Below are 17,781 nucleotides of genomic sequence, written 5' to 3'. Positions count from 1 at the left end.
TCAGGATGGGTGGTGGGGTGTCAGAGTGGGTAGACTTTTGAGGGACTGGGAATGGGACTCGAGTGATGGAGAAGGTTGGGTGACACTGACCTTTAGTGTGCCTTCCCAAGCCTTTCTCACCCCCTGTACTCCCACCATAGTCTGCTCTGGGTAGTTCTAACTATCTTTCTCTCACTGAAGAACACAGAGAGATTTTCATAGTGGGATATACAGAGTGAGAACTCCTAACATTTCCTCAGTGTCTGCTGTTGGACTTGAGGTTCCAGAAGGACTGTCTGTTTCTTTGTGTGAGCCCATCTATGCCTCATGGTTTTCTACTATCGATCTTTGATCTTTGCACACAGGCGGGCACAGCTGGGCTACAGCAGAGCTGCAACCTGACTTTCCACTGCCCCTCCCTGGACCACTTCCTCCTTATCATGCTTTTCTTCCCTAAGATAGACGGTGAGCCCTGCCTTGTTACCTGGATACAAGCTCTCCTCTCACCCTCCCATGAACCTTCTTTGAACCCAACCTTTATCCCGTACTATGGACTTTGATTTACATCTGCGCTCCCACTTAAGTGGCTTAGCTGTTTGCAACAGGCTCAGTGTGGGCTGTATACAGAGGTTCAGGATGCTCTGTCTGAGGGTGGTGGGCAGCCAGTGCTGGTGGGTAGGAGCTGCCACCCTAATGGAGACAGGAAGGTCACTTCTGTTCCTCTGTAACCTGACAAGGCTGGAAGGTCCTTTGTGTGTGATTCTTTGTCCAGGGGAGGAACTGGAGACTTTGTTGGACCAGTCAGGACATGAAAGGTCGTAGGTAGACAGTATAACTTGTCCACTGGGGGGCCTGAAATGGACGCGTGGGGCTTGGGTATGGCTCTGGAAGGAACAAAACTGACAGAGGCAAGGATTCTCTTCATTCCTGCACAACCAGGACACTGGTTCACTTATGACAAAGACTGTGTCACTTCCAGAGGCTGTAGAAGGGACTCTCTAATGATCATGGGAAAGTGACTTAGTTATGGTTTTCTGGAGAAGTCGAACCAATAGTGTACACACACACACACACACACACACACACACACACACACACGGAGTGATATATCAAGGTGTGATAAGAACATTTTGAGAAATTTGTCCTGAAGTAGTACTGTCATTGTGATGGCATCAGGGTCTACTGCCCACCTGTGCTACATGATATCAATTGTTGTTCTAATATTCTTGTCTGTACATCATGTTGCTTGCCTGCCCTGAACATTGTAGGTAATTTGTGATACCATAATATTTATGCATCTGAAAGTATCTAAACATAGAAATGTGTAGAAAAATAACAAGCAATAGAAATTCTTTAGCTTCATTACAGACTTACAAGATCAAAGTCATCTATACAGTCTGTCTTTGACAAAAATATTATTTATTATGCAGTACATGATCATGTATATGCAGTCATGTATACATACAGATACATGTATTTACATATATGTAAAGTAAGGTAGAAGAAAGAAGGGTTACACTGCATTATGGGAATTGGTTTATATCTTTATGGAGACTGAAGAGTACCTCATCTGCAAACTGGAATTCCAGGAATGTAGGCTTTGAGCAACTCAGATGTAGAACAACAGTGTGAGGACGCAGGGGTGTATGAGGGATCAGGTGTAAATACTGGAGTTCAATGTCACAGGGACCTGAATATTTTACCTGATGGCAGCAGAGGACACATGTCCCAGCTCTGGAAATAAGACTAAATTTCCCCTTCTCTGCCTATTGTCTCTAGATCTTTAGTGGGTTGGGTGGTGCTGTCCACACTGTGTACCAATGCAAGTAATATATATTTGTTGAAACATCTACACAGACACACCCAGAGGTCATGAGCATCTGTATCCTGGGCATCTCTTAACTCAGCCAACTTGATCCTTAATATAAACTACCTCACGAAGTGACTGGCCCTGTATTGTTTGCAGGTAACTCCTACGGAGCAGGGCATGAAGGAATTGACTCAGTTAGTGGGTACCTACCCACAAGGCTTTATGATGTGGATTGGGCCAATGGTCCCCGTTATTACTCTGTGCCATCCTGACATCGTTCGATCTATCCTCAACGCCTCAGGTACCCATGGAAGCTGGTGGTGGTGGGAATCTGAGGGTGTCAAGTCCATTCTGTGTGGCTCTGACAGTGGCCCAGTCCCTCCTTTCTTCTCTCTCTCTCTCTCTCTCTCTCTCTCTCTCTCTCTCTCTCTCTCTCTCCTCTTCATGTTTGCACCAGCTCCCACATGACTCTCTTCCTTTACTATTACTTGCTGTACGACTACTTCATCTCAGTATTCTGGACATTCTGCAACCCCAGATGTCTTCAAGCCAAGATCCTCTCCTAGAGGAAGTCAGTTCTTGAGGTAGAAGTTGACAGGGACAGGAACATTCCTAACCTTGTGTGGTCAGGACCCTGACAGTTGAGTGGAGGGTGTGGTCTCTGTTAGGATGTATGTGAATGCTTCCTGGAGGAACTGTTGCTTAAGCCATGTCTTCAGGTTTGAGTAGGAATGTTGAAGCCAGTGGTCATCAGAATGTGGCCCAGTGGTCATCAGAAACATCTAACACTCAGACCTAGAACCAGAAAAAGAAACATTCTTATGCTTAGAGCAAGGAAAGGATGTGTAGCTGTTGGAGGATCTGGTCTGTTATTTCTATACTACCGAACTCTGAGGGCATCTTTCCACCCTGTCCTTTGATCATCTTACGTTGTATCTTCTCAGAGCCCAGAAATCCCCCCTAGCACAGCCTAGCTTCCTACTTTTGCGTTCTTGTCTTCCCATCTTGGGATAGGCCAAGAGATGGATCACCACAGCTTTGTCATTTGCCAGGCATGGGTCTGACACTCTGGCTGCCAAATTATTTCAAGTGTGCCCTGGAACTTGAAGACCCGAATCAGCCACCCCACTTTACTTTTAAAAATATTTGTGAGAGGGCATATTTGTGTGAGTGCAGGCATGCATATGGTGTAGCATACATGTGGAGGGCAGAGGGCACCTTGATCCTCGCCTTCTGCCTCGTTTGAGGCAGGGTCCCTCATGGTTTGCTTCTGTAGATGCATGCTAGCTGAATCTCAAGCATCCGGGGCAGACAGAGAACCCTCTTGCACCTGGCTCCTATCTTATCTGGAGTTAGAAACATGTGCTGCCACATCTGGGTTGGAGGATTCATGCTTTGATCCTCAGGCGTATGCAGCAAGTGCTTACATCCACTGAGTATCCCCCAGTCTGGACCATGCCACTTTCACAGAGCCCATGCTTTTTACTCCAAGTGGACACTGTACTGTCTCCAGCTTGCCCACCAGTGAGGTCTCTGTGATGCCTCCAGCTGATAATGCAATGTGAATCAGGCAGGCAGGCTGGGCTGTGGCAGTGACAACCCAATATCCTTCTCACATGGACGTCCTCCGTCTCACGTCTGATCATGTTGCCTGTGTTGTGAGCATAACTGTGCGATGCGATCTGTATGGTCACAGCTCTTGCAGGTTCACGTTTACATTTCCATCTCTTGTTTTGCATGTATATTTGTTTCGCCTGGAATTTCATGCAGATGGGTGTGTCTGTGCTTAGCTGCAGACCTGAATATTTGTGTGAGAAGCCATTAGAAAAGGCTTTCTTATCTCGCTTTTCACAGCTGGGCTCTCTTTGGGGGCTTCTGAGATCTAGGACTCAGGGTCCTACTGAGAAATGATGGACCCCTTATCAGAGTCATATCTAAGGCAAGACTTTAGAACATCCAGGTGGGATCAGTGGGTCACAGTCTAGGCCACATTCAGGATATTAATGGAGCTTTTGGTTTTTTGGAGACTGTTTTGTTTTGCTACTCCATCAAAACTAGCCCCAAACTCTGGATTGATTTTTTTTTTTTTTTTTTGCTTGAAAACCTCTGAAGTATTGGAAATTACAAGAGCCACCATGCCTTAGTTACTTTTCTGTTGCTGTGATAAAACACCATGACAAAGGGAACTCATAGAAGAAGAATTTATTTTTGGATTACAGTTTCAGAGAGAGTGTGACAGACATAATGGTGACAGAGTCCTGGTGACAAGAGTAGGAAGCTGAGAGATCATATACTCAGCCATAAGCACAAAGCAGGAAGAGCAATCAAAAAGTAAGGAGAGTCCAAGAACTTTCGAAACTTGCTCCAAGTGAGGTACTTCCTTCAGCAAAGCAGCACCTACTAAACCTCCCTAAACTGTGCCACCATCTGGAGAACAGATGTTCAAACACATTTGCCTATGGAACACACTCTCATTCACACCACCACACATGACCATTCTCAAATCCTGGGAGAGGCTTGTCTGAGGTATACGTGAGGTCTGCCAGATAATCTGGTCCATGTTACAGCATGAGGCGTCATGTCAGGGTAGTTACGTGTGCTAAGGCCATGCTATGCCATGTTAACCCTTATGTGTTCATGTGATGTGTCCCATATCGGTTCAGGGGATCTCAGATACCTAGGGTGCCTCGATGATAGTGACTTAGGTTTCAACAAATGCCAGAGAGTTGTGCCGGTCAGGTATGGCGTACATGTTAGTTATGTACAAGGCATGTAGTAGCACGGCAGCATCATGTGATGTATTGAACTATGATTTTGTCTTACCTGCTGACACTGCTGTTGCCTACTTCTGTCTTTTCTCACTTTCAACCTCATTTTGCTTCCTCTATCCTTGGTTTTTGGCATGTGGACTTTGGAAGGGAAGTGCAGACTTTTGGGAGGGGTTCCCACCCACCTTCCACAGTCTGTCCTCACCCACACCATGACCTGTCTGTCCTTGTTCATGGCAGCTGCTGTTGCACTCAAGGATGTGATATTCTACAGCATCCTAAAGCCTTGGCTTGGTGAGTACCTGCAGGTGACAGGCGAGGGACACCCTTGGAGGTCAGGGAATGGTGCTACTCTTGCCTTATACTATGGCTGCTGTATCAGGGGATGGGCTCCTGATAAGTGCTGGGGACAAGTGGAGCCGCCACCGTCGCATGCTGACACCCGCCTTCCATTTCAACATCCTGAAACCCTATGTGAAGATTTTCAATGACAGCACCAACATCATGCATGTGACGTTGCTGGAATACAGGGTTACAACGCCTCTTTCCAAAACACTAGGCTATTCCTGGGTTTGGGTGGCTGAAGCATAAAATGAGACAGCTGGGTCAGGGGTTGAAATTAGGTAAAGTCTCCAGGAGCCAAGGTCCAACCACCAGCCCCATCTTCTTCTGCCAGGCCAAGTGGCAACGGTTGATTTCAGAAGGCAATGCCCGTCTGGACATGTTTGAGCATGTCAGCCTCCATGACTCTGGACAGTCTGCAGAAATGTGTTTTTCAGCTTTGACAGCAACTGTCAGGAGTGAGTCCTTCTTCTGAGCCTCGAAACCTGATCTGTGAACCAAAAGGAGGGGGGATTGGTTAGTGGAATCAAAGTGGCCTCTCTAGAGGACATAGCCCAGAACCAGCACTAAAGATGTGGGAAAAGAGAAAGTCATGGAATTGTTTCAATAAAGCCACAGAGATGGTGGCAATCACAACTTGTGGGACAGGCAGTGGGGAGACACAGTAAAAAACAAACTTCAAGAGATCAGCAGTGTCTAGATCATAAGGCCAGTGTAAGGCCAGGTAAAGATGTTCTGAGCCTGTGGTTCCAGGAAAACTATGAAGGTGTTCGTGCTTGTGTTAGTCATATTTCCAACAATGTGTACTTGAGAGAGCTTGAATTGAGGGAAGGCTTATCCTGGCTCATGGTTTCAGCAGCTTTAGTCAATGGTCAGGTGGCTCCATTACTTTTGAGGCTGTGTAACAGCACATCACAGCTAGGAGCACCCGTTCAAATAGTCTGAGCCTCATGGCATCCAGAAACAGACAGACTATCCGTATCAAGAGCATGCCCAATGTCCTAAATTCCTCCCTAGACCCCACACAGGAGGCTGGAGGGATGGCACTTGTAAAGGACTGGAGCTTGGCTCCTAGCAAACTCATAGAAGTTTACAAGTATCTGTAACTCCAGTAACAGCTGACCAACACACACTTCTGTCCCTCAAGGGTGCCAGGCACACATACAGTGTGCATACATACATAAGGCAAAGCACATAGAAGAAAAACAAATTAAAAATTTGAGACAAGGTCTCACTATGTAGCCTTGGCCCTACAGCTCACTATGTAGGCCAGGCCAGGCCTGTCTGTCTGTCTGTCTGTCTGTCTGTCGTCTGTCTGTCATCTGTCTGTCTGTCTAGCTAGCTATTTTGCTGGGCACAATGGCACATGCCCTTAATCCTAATACCCTGGATGCAGAGGCAGACAGATCTGTTAGTTCGAAGCTAGACTAGACTGGTCTACAGAGCAAGTTCCAGGATAGCCAAGGCTACACAGAGAAACTCAGTCTTGAATCCCTCCCCAAATATATACATACACAAGCACACATGCACGCGCGCGCACGCGCGCACATACACACACACACACACACACACACACACACATCTTCAGGGGATACTAGGGGGATATTCTAAGTTACAGTAGAACTGATGATGAGCATGATTAAAACTGAGTTCCTTCTGGGATCCAAACTTCCCTCCCTCCTTCCTTAAACTGTTCATCCAGCTTGGGTCTCATTCTTTTCCAGAAGGTACGAGGGTTAAGCTCACCTACTAGTGTCACTGTTTCTACTGGCAACTCATCTAGTGTCTTCATGACTTCATGGGAAGTCAGTATTGAGAGCTGGCCACACTGCAGTTTGGGAGCATAGGGTTGTAGAAACAGGTCACAGAAATATGAGTTTTTTGAGAGTTGACTCTCAGGGCTCATTCCACTCTGCCTCTGTGGCCAACTGTTTCTGGTACTCCATTCCCAATGACTCCTGGCTGATGGGAAGAGGCATGGGATTCACATATGTTAAATTGCTGTCTCCTTTGCCTAAATCTTGCAGGAAGTCCAGTGAATATATTGCTGCCATCCTGGAGCTCAGTGCCCTAGTGGCCAAAAGGCACCAGCAGCCTTTGATGTACATGGACCTGCTGTATAACCTCACCCCTGATGGGATGCGCTTCCATAAGGCCTGCAACCTGGTGCATGAGTTCACCGATGCCGTCATCCGGGAGCGGCGCCGCACCCTCCCAGATCAGGGTTTGGATGACTTCCTTAAGTCTAAGGCCAAAGCCAAGACTTTGGATTTCATTGATGTGCTGCTGCTGAGCAAGGTGGGTTCTCAGGAAGCAGAGTGGATACTGATGCAAGACACTGTGTCAAATAATGTGAGCAAATTCCCCAACATCAGTGATCACAGCAGCCCTTTTATTAGTCATGGCAAAAGGTAAAGCCAAAATACCGTGTAACAATGACTCCCCATTACCAGTGCCCCCTTTTCTAGGGGGATGAGGTATTTTCCTTTATGTGCAGTGAGGTTTACACCACAGAGAAAGGGCAGTGCATTCTCATTCTGTGGTTCACATAGAATAACAGACACCTGAGTCTAATTCCCCTCAAGGGGTTAAATAGTGAGCAAAGAGAGAGGGTTGGAGGAATAAGTGAAAGAAAGAAGAGAGACAAAGAAAGGGAGAGAGGGAATTTTATTCTGGAGCTAAACCGGCTCTTTCCAGGACAAAGTCTAGACATGCAAATGAGATGTTTCCCTGGGACATAGGGTTCCCTGGATTTATAGCACTTTAGAATGTGAGTCTTTAGAGTAAAGCTTTACTTCTAATTTCCAAGGCAAGTTAGTATGCAGCCATCTCCCATACCAAGTCACTATCAGTTCCTCAGAAATTCTCCATCATGTAGAAACATGGTGACATTTCTGTGTGAGTTGTTGACTCCTCCAACTGCAGGCAACACGGGAGACAGGATACCCAGCAGAGAGCCAGGAAGTTCAGACTGTACCAATAGCAACAGACAAGAGGTGGACATGATCTCCTGGGAGTGCCATAGTTTAAACACAGGGATTTTCAGAACTGCTCTGATTTGGGTGGTCTTGCTTTGTCTCCAGGATGAAGATGGAAAGGAGCTGTCGGATGAGGACATCAGAGCAGAAGCTGACACCTTCATGTTTGAGGGTGAGGGTCCCACTGTGGGACAGAGAGGAGGCAGGAATTTATCCTTCTTGAGACTTGTCAGGAAGACACTGAATCCTTCTATTCTATTCCTTGATTCTTTTCCTACCCTTTCCTGGATTTCACTACCTGGGCGCTGTCCTCAAGGTGGTGTTGAAGCAGTTCGGAGACCCATGCCTGCTTGTTTGTCCCTCAGGCCATGACACCACAGCCAGTGGGCTCTCCTGGATTCTGTACAACCTGGCGAGGCACCCAGAATACCAGGAGCGCTGCCGGCAGGAGGTGCAGGAGCTCCTGAGGGACCGTGAGCCTGAGGAGATTGAATGGTGAGCAAAAGTCTTCCTGGCACAGTAGTGAGCCCCTCTCCTCCTCAAGTGGGGAAGAATCTCTTTTTGTCTCCTACATTTGCTCATGGGCAAGGAATCTGAGCCTAGAGGAGAGACCTAGTACCAAGCCTGACTAGCAAGGAAAGGGGTCTTGGCTTTGGAACAGACCAATTTCTGTCTCTGATAGAGCAGTGATAATTGCATGGGAAAGTGATATTTTACATGTGTTCAGTGAAAGCACTTCCCTCACTCTCTTGTCTCTCTAATGGATGTCTTCTTCCATGACTTTATTTTTCTCTTGTACTCTAAATCTTACTGTAGTGATATGTTCAGGGGCTCAGAGGTGATATCTGGGCATTGCAGTGTGCTGGAGCTAGAGGGTTGGCTCAGCTGTTAAAAGCATGTCTTACTCTTGCACAGTTTGGTTTTCAGCATCCACGTCTGGTAGCAACCATCAGTAGCTCAGTGGATCTGAGGCCCCGACCCGTACACACACACACACACACACACACACACACACACATACACACACTTAAAAAATAAAATGTCCCAACTTGGCAGGAGATCAGTCTTCATTTAGAATACTTTCTAATTTTCTACTGTTGTAATTATCTCGAATCTGATCCACACAGGGCTTACTTTATCACTGTGAGGAAAGACTGCACTGACCCACGTGAACTGTCAGCCCCCTTTTGCTCCCTGGTTAATAGTTATGGGGTTTCCTCAGGGACGACCTGGCCCAGCTGCCCTTCCTGACCATGTGCATCAAGGAGAGTCTGCGGCTGCACCCCCCAGTCACGGTCATCTCCCGATGCTGCACCCAGGACATTGTGCTCCCAGACGGCCGGACCATTCCCAAAGGTGCAGTATGGGGGTGGGGCTGGGGGGGAAGGATCCTGGGCAAGCAGAGTCTTGTCGTGAAACCCCCTTCTCCCACAGGTATCATCTGCCTCATCAGCATCTTTGGAATTCATCACAACCCGTCTGTGTGGTCAGACCCTGAGGTGCTGCCTGCTTTATCCCCTATAGTGGGGTAGGGGTTTTAAGGGAGGAAGTGGGGCTTTGACCTAGGAAATAAGACCTCATCTTCCCCAGAACAAGACTCAGTCCCTGGTTACACTGGGAAGTAGTCACTCACCCACCTTGGCTCAATATCTTATGCAGGTCTATGACCCCTTCCGCTTTGACCCAGAAAGAATTAAAGACAGCTCACCTCTGGCATTTATTCCCTTCTCGGCGGGGCCCAGGTAAGGCCAATGGGCTTGGGTGAATAAAGTACAGGACTGACAGTGGGAATAGTAGGGCGTTAGGATGGTCCCGGTCTGGTTCTCCTTCCTGCCCTCTATTCAGGTTATTTGCAAAGGTCTGGAGAATAGGGATTAGAAAGAGAAGGGCTGCTGCTCTATGCTCGAGTCCCGCCTGTATGGACTGGGCACTGAGGCTGCAAGACCTCTGAGGACACAGATGTCCAGTTGGGATCCCAGGCGCGTCACAGTCCCTCCTGCTCTCATGCTGACTAGGCTCTGCAGAGACCTGGGTTCCACGGTGCCTGGCTGTGTCCTGGCGCAGTCATAGTTTTTTATCTGGTCCTCCCGCAGGAACTGCATAGGTCAGACTTTCGCCATGAGCGAGATGAAGGTGGCACTGGCCCTGACACTGCTGCGCTTCCGCGTCCTGCCAGATGACAAGGAGCCGCGCAGGCAGCCAGAGCTGATCCTGCGCGCAGAAGGCGGGCTGTGGCTGCGGGTGGAGCCGCTGAGCGCGGGCGCGCAGTGACCTCACACTGGTCTGGAGCCACCGGACCAACTTATCCCTGCGGATCCCGAATCTTTCTGAGAGCCAGCAGGGGGCGCTGTGAATCTACTGCTTGGCTGAGAGAAGCCAGCTGGTGTCTGAGCCAAAGAATCTTGACTTCTTCTAACTGACCACGGGCCTTTATGATAAGAAGCATTCTCCTCCAACCAACCTGGACTACTCTCTGGACAATAGGAAGCCAAAGAGAGTTCTGAGCAAGAGACCAGAATGAAAGGCAAATTTGAGCTCCGATTCTCTCAGCAAATCCCTTATATCAGCTCCATTTCCATTACTCTGGCCTCTATTCTAATCATTTCTTCTCTCACCTCAGAATCACTTTTCTGTGGGAACTAAATTACTGTGCTTATTAAACCTTAAGAGAAGCAGATTTCTTTGTGTCATTTAAAGCCAGGGTCTCATTGTATCATCATAAACTCCTGGGGTTTTTTTTTGTTTGTTTGTTTGTTTGTTTGTTTTTGCTCTTCCTGCAGGACAAGTGTTGATCTTGTCTAGGGTGTTTGGAATTGATGTCTGATTTTTGTGGTATCTTACAGGATTTCTCCAATAAGAAAGAGAGAAGAGGGTTGAGGGTGATGGGTACAGGGGTTGTTGGGAAGCACCCATTTCCCACCATGGGGAGGGGCTCTATCTGGATATGTGCCTCACTATGGGGCTAGAAATGTAGCTTAATGATAAAGGCCTTGCTGAGCATGTGGGAGCCCTGTGTTCCACAGCCTCACCCCAATGCCCCTGCATTTAAAACAAAACAATACGAAGAAATAAAAGTGAGATGCAGTGGTTGGGAAGATGGTTCAGTGACAAAGAGTGATTGATGCTCTTTCAGAGAATCCAAAGTTGGTTCCCAGCACTTGTGTCAGGTTCCAGGGGATCTGATGTCCTCTTCTGGCTTCAGTGAGCAATTGCGCTCTCATACGCCCACATGTGCTTGTGTGCTTCTGGTTTTTCTAACAGCCTACTGTGGTGGACAAAGCGTTGTATTGAAGGGAAGCCTTTGGGACTGGGAACCCCATCCTGGCAGCCTGGTGGGTCTAACTTCAGGCCTTAAAAGGAGAACTGCCCAGCATAATCCCAGCATTCAGGAGGTAGAGGCAGGCAAATCTTTGAGTTGCAGCCTAGACTACAGAGAAAGTTCCAGGACAGCCAGAGCTATAGAGAAACCCTGAAAAAGCCAAATAAAGAAACAAACAAAAAGATTAGATAGATAGATAGACAGACAGACAGACAGACAGACAGATAGGAAGGAAAGGTTGTTTTATCTTCTGAAAGTCACAGTTGTGGGTTTTGCCTCTAGTCTTCTCATGTCAAATACTTAGTATTCAAATATATTCCCATAAAAGAAGGAGGACGCAAAACAGAGATGCATCAGATGTGCATCTAGTGTGTTAAATGATCATTGTTAATATTCTCTATAAATAAAAAACACAGCCGGGCGGTGGTGGCGACGCCTTTAATCCCAGCACTTGGGAGGCAGAGGCAGGCGGATTTCTGAGTTCGAGGCCAGCCTGGTCTACAGAGTGAGTTCCAGGACAGTCAAGGCTACACGGAGAAACCATGTCTCGAAAAACAAAAAACAAAACAAAACAAAAAAAAAACCCACATCTCCAGTGTTTTTATTTATAACAATATTTTTTAAAGAATTATTTATTTTATACATATGAGTACACTTCAGCTGTCTTCAGACACTCCAGAAGAGGGCGTTGGATTCTATTACAGATGGTTATGAGCCACTATGTGGTTGTTGGGAATTGAATTCAGGAACCCTGGAAGAGCAGCCAGTGCTCTTAACCACTGAGCCATCTCTCCAGCCATATAACAATATTTTTAATTGTTATTGTTTTGTATGGGAGTTTTGCCTGCATATGTGTGTGCAGAAGAGGGTGTCAGGTGTACTGAAACTTTGTATAGGTGCTGGGAGTTGAACCTGGATCCTTGGAAGAACAGCTAGTGTTTTTAACTGCTCAGCCATCTCTCCAGCCCGTATAATCATATTTTTGTATGTATTTTTATTTGATATGTACAATATCCTATTTAAAGGTGTTATTTCATTGGCTACAGAGTACCTAGAAAGATATTCAATATCATTAAGAACTAGGGAAATGTACAGAATTTATAACCACCAGAAAATTTAGCATCCAGAAAAGAGGAAAAGAGAAGTGTGGACTGGGGTGAATGTGGAGCAATCAGGACCCTCTGACCTTTTTAGACAGATTGCAGGTTGTTGCCAGTAATGTGGAAAACGGCTTGCCAGTTCTTGGAGAGTGAAAGAGAATTCTCATTTCATCCTGAAGTGTGTGCACTGGGTGTGTGCACAACACAGTGAAAACAATGACTGAACACAAATGTGCAAAGGGATGTTTAAGGCAGACCTGTAGAGATGATCTCTTGTGCACTGTGTAAAAACATTCACTTGTCAATAAAATGCTGATTGGCCAATTAATCAAGGCAGCATTATAAGATGGGAGATCTGGCAGAGAGAGAAGAATTCTGGGTTTGAGTCAAGCGGGGGGGTGGGGAGGATTTGCCCAGAACATTGAAGGAGACAGTCACATAAAGCTAAGAAGAGGCACATAGTGGGACTTAGAATTGAATAAACAGGTAATTAAGTTATGAGCTAGTTGGGAAACAAACCAAAGCTTATGTCCTAAGCATATACTCATGAAACAGTAAGTTTCAGAGTCCTTATTTCTGGGAACAAAGATGCCATGTGCAAAAGCCCCCCATACTTACACAGCCCCATGATTAGATGTATGAATCAAAGGCAGGAAGTCTTAGGGTTTCATTGTTGTGAAGAGACTCTATGACCAAGGCAGCTCTTATAAAGGCAAACATTTAATTGGGGCTGGCTTACAGTTTCAGAGGTTTCATCATCATAGCAGGAAACATGGCAGCCTCCAGGAAGACATGGTGCCAGAGAGGGAACTGAGCGTTCTACAGCCAGAAGGAGACTGGCTTCTGCAGATAGCTAGGCGAAGGCTCTCTTCTGCATTGTACAGAGCTGGACACTAGGAGTCCTCAAAGCCCTCCTACACAGAGACTCTCTTTCTCCAACAAAGCCAAACCTCTTCCAATCCCTTTCCACACTGTAAAGCTCCAAGCCCCTGCACCAAGTGCACACCAAGTGTGTGTGTGTGTGTGTGTGTGTGTGTGTGTGTGTGTGTGTGTGTGTGTGTTCACCCCTAGTGGAAGCCTTTCTTAACTCACTGAGTCTGCTCCTGGTTGCTGTTTTTAAGAATTTCCCTGCTGGTACATATCACACTCAAGATTTTTTTCTGCCTTAAAAAAAGAAACTGGGAGAGAAAACAAACCTAACCAAGACCTATAGACAGTACATCAGTGAACAAAAACATTGCAGCCAAATTCTGAGAGAAAAAGGAAAAAAAATTCTGCCCGTGAGAGACATAAATCCTTTACATGAGGTGGGAGAAGTTCCCAGCTTTGGCTCATGGATCATGTAAGTAGAGTTTTACTTGACTAGAGCAAAAGAAAGGCTTACTCTCCTGAGGAAGTAAATCTTACAATAAAACTTGTCTCCCCTAAGTATTTGAACCAAATGGAGGGCCTTAGAAGTTAGGCACTAGTTACTTATGTAAGATATTACAAACCACTCCAGTCTCCAGGCCCAGGGCTTATCTGCTATTAAGAGCAAATTTTTGCTTCTTGTTTGGGGACTTTTTAAGTTTTGAACTTTCTGTCTATAAAAATGTCTGTGTGCAGCTGTAGTACATGAGGGGGTAAGTAGGAACACAGGAAACTGTGGGGAGCCGACAGAAGGCGGCTGTCATCCTTGCAGCTATCTTGAACCATATACCCTGACAAGAGATGGTTCTCAACATTTGTGGCGCCAAACGTGGGGCAGCAAGAACAAGAGACCCAGTGAGGGACGTTACTGGAAGAAGGATCCGCTGAAAATTCAGAAGTGAAACGAAGGAGATCATCGTGGGAATCTGCCACTTCGAGAAAGGTAAGCCATGTTAATGAAAATGGGGCAAGAAATAAGTCAGCCTGAACTCAACTCTCTGTTTTTGTTTTGCTGTTTGCTGCTCACATGTGATAATTGTCTACTTTTGTTTCGTTGTTTGAATGCTGTCTTTCATGTTCAAAATAAAAAGAAATGTATTTATCTGAAATTAGAATCTAAAATACAACCAAAGGTTGATGATGATTTGTCAGAGCCAGAGTCAGAGTCAGCATGATTATGCTGACCTAGAGGAAGAGGCAGCCGAACATTACGACCCTGAATGGCCCTCTTCCCAAAAACCCCATCACTACTGCCTCCGCCTCCAAGTACTCCTCCAATGGAGATGGTGGTTATAGATCCCATAAGGGAGTTACAGGAACAAATATCTGTTCTTAAACAACAAATAGAGTTAGAAAAAGAGTATCAGGAATTAATTAATCAGCTACAAAAATTAAAGACAGGGAAGATGTCTCGAGAGGTAAACTGCAAAAATCCCCTGGCTCCTTGCATTCCTCAACCAGGAGGCAGCCCCTATCACCTAGCTTAAGATTAGCCTCAGATCATCCAGAGGAGGGAGACGCTGAGGCTTTCCCTGTATCAGAGACCAGAGATGCTCAAGCATTGCTTGAAGATATCACACAGGGTTTAATTTTCAAATTATTAAGGAATTAAAAAATTCAGTATCACAATATGGTGCCACTGCTCCTTTTACTCTTGCAATTTTAGAGTTTGCCACAGAGGAGTGGCTGACTCCTAGTGGTTGGAATATGTTAGTGAGAGCAGTTCTTAGCGGTGGTGACTATCTTATTTGGAAATCAGAGTATTATGAGAATTGTAAAGAAACAGCTAGGAGAAACATTCAGGCAGGCAATGGTTGGTCCTTTGATGCCTTGGTAGGAGAAGGACAATTTGCTTCTAGTGACAACCAAATGCAATATGACCCAGGCTTATTCGATCAAATTCAAAACACAGCAATGAAGGCTTGGCGTAAACTCCCCACAAAAGGAAACCCTAGTGAGTCCTTAAGAGCAGTCAGACAAGGACCTGATGAACGATTTTCTGATTTTGTTCATTGATTAATGACAACAGCAGGGAGGATTTTTGGTAATGTAGAGGCAGGTGTAGGTTATGTGAAACAACTTGCATATGAAAATGCCAATCCTGCCTGCCAAGCGGCCATTAGATCCTACAGGAAAAAGACAGACCTTACATGATATATCAGACTCTGTTCTGATATAGGTCCCTCCTACCAACAGGGCTTAGCTATGGTGGCTGCCATGCAAGGACAATTAGTAAGAGATTTTTTGGCTAGTAGAAACCAAAAGGCCTGTTTTTTGTTTGTTTGTTTGTTTTTTGTTTTGTTTGTTTTTTTTCTTTTTTTTTTCTTTTTTTTATTAGATATTTTATTTACACTTCAGATGCCATCCCCTTTCCCCATTCCCCCCACCCCCCTTAGAAAACCCCTATCCCATGCCCCCTTTTCCTTTTTGCATTTATACATTTTTTTTAAATAATGTTAATCATAAGCGTTATAAGTTTGGAATTGTTCAATCAGAGGTGTAACCCACTGACCGACCTAGATATAACAACTATCTTTGACTGGTGGAGATACATGAATATCTGCCTCCCTGTCTCCCCCCTCTTTCTCTCTTTCATCACCTAGCTTCTCCTATCCTTCTTCTCCTCCTCTTCTTACTCCTTTTCTTCCTCTCAGTACTCCTCCTACCTTAGCTCCTCCTACACATCACCCTTCCTGTTAAAATGAAACTTTTCTCTCAAGATACAATTAGAGCATAATTATGCCAATTTGTACCAGTGAGGTACAAGATAGTCCTAATACCCAGTCCATCATTTTGTTGACTAACCAGCACCTCTGTCATCTATCCTAACTAAAACATTTACTTCTGAGCCTGGCTTTAGGATGAATGTCAGCTGACGACCATCCACTCAAATCTTTTCTCTTACGGTAAATAGCTATAAGTTTTCAACCCCGTCAGAAATCCAGAATGACTGAGTTAACTATAATTGTGGGAAGCACAAAGCATAGCTTCTAAAACTTAGCCAATTTATAGAGACCTCTGAACACCTGAAAAGCCCCTATACTACCGAACGTTGGAGCATCAAATCTTCAGCCTTCTGGCCCAGAATCATCTGACAGACCTTGGTGATGCAGGATTATTAAGGACTGATTACTCTGTCTAGGCAGATATAATCAGTCGACTATTCTGCATGTGTGTCCTTTTCTGGACAGTAATTTGTCTGTAGATGGAGAGAGGCAATTCTTGCCTAGTGGCTGTTATCACACAACTGGAGTAACTCCAAGGATGCTCAATTTCTTCTTAGAATCCACGACAGGAAGCTGTCAGGAGCAGACAGGTCTCTAATCAATATGAACATTAATATATAAATATTTGTAGCATCAGTTCTATGGACTTCTGATGTTTTGAAAACCAACTATCCATGTAAGGTAACCTGGACTGTTTTCTGTTAACTCCTCTCAGCTATTTCTAAGTAAAATATGGAAAGCACCCTAACAATAAACTCAAAAATATGAATTTGCTATAGTCCCTTAACTCATAGGTTAACCATCCCAAATCAGTTAAAAAAGTTAAAAAAGGGCTGGGTCTAGGCATTGTATTCCTAAATGTGTTATACAGGCACAATGCCCATGAGTGTATCAATATTCATCTCATTTTTATATTAATAAGAGGCTCGTACCAATGAAAACCTTAAATTTGAGATCAAAGTAAATTTTGTACCATTTAAGAATTTATAACTTCATCTTGATAATAAGTATACAGATTTCTACCAGTAGGTTATGGCTATGCAGTAAGTCCTAGCTAATCCCCCCTGTTCCAACAAAACCACTACTTGTCCCTAGAAAGACAGACCATTATTAACCACATTAGTCCCCAAGCTCAGGGAATAGGGGCGCTGACTCTTCTTTAACTTCTTCAAGCTGATTAAGGGCGTTGAGATTTTAGAAGAGGGGTGGGGGGGAGAGTAAGTTGATAAGCCTCTGATGCTGTGTCTTCACTGAATCCAGATGGAATTCCAGGACCTCAGAGGTTTGGGCAGGTCTGCTCAGTATGCTTGATGAGTAGATACACCAAGGCTGTGTATTCTGCAATATACAATTCTCAGAACAAGTTTTAGTATCAAGAAAAAAAAAATTTCCACCCCCAGGGCGCTGACATTTTTTTTTAAAGATGTTGGTTCTGAAGACTTTTTTTTTCCCCGCTTCTTAAAATTGGCTGTAGTATTTACGTTTCAGATTTTATCCCCTTAGCCTACTTCCTCCCACCACCCAGAAACTTGTCCCATCCCCCTCCTCATGCTTCTATGAGGCAGTGACCACACCTACCCCCCTCACTATCCCCTCCCCGCCCTCACATCCCCCCCCCACTGTGTGTTCATTCATTCATTTTTCATTCTTTTTTTTTTTTTTATGGGACCAAGAAACTCCTCTCCCACCTATGTCTGACAGGGCCATCCTCCCCTACATATACCTCTGGAGTCTTGGGTCCCTCCCTATGTGTTCCCAGGCTGGTGGTTTAGACCCTGAGGGGCTCTGGTTGTTTGGTATTGTTGCTTTCCACCTGGGGTCAATAACCCTTTCTGCTCCTTCAGTCCTCT

At 45.4% G+C, this 17,781-nt stretch overlaps 1 protein-coding gene across 1 annotated transcript; it reads left to right on the top strand.

Annotated features, from left to right (window-relative positions):
* The first annotated feature begins 1,923 nt into the window (after positions 1-1,923).
* LOC143435946 (leukotriene-B4 omega-hydroxylase 3-like) lies at positions 1,924-10,554 on the top strand. The gene is given in 13 exon segments (XM_076919710.1): positions 1,924-2,090; positions 4,798-4,851; positions 4,940-5,067; positions 5,234-5,299; positions 5,301-5,330; positions 5,332-5,357; positions 6,927-7,197; positions 7,983-8,049; positions 8,243-8,372; positions 9,100-9,233; positions 9,312-9,376; positions 9,537-9,619; positions 9,971-10,554. Coding segments are annotated over 13 exon segments (1,356 nt in total). The 5' UTR covers positions 1,924-1,966; the 3' UTR covers positions 10,149-10,554.
* Positions 10,555-17,781: the final 7,227 nt, after the last annotated feature.

This window comes from Arvicanthis niloticus, chromosome 22 (assembly GCF_011762505.2).
Source record: "Arvicanthis niloticus isolate mArvNil1 chromosome 22, mArvNil1.pat.X, whole genome shotgun sequence".
NCBI classification, from domain to species: Eukaryota; Metazoa; Chordata; class Mammalia; order Rodentia; family Muridae; genus Arvicanthis; species Arvicanthis niloticus.
This window is presented reverse-complemented; position numbering and strand designations above follow the sequence as displayed.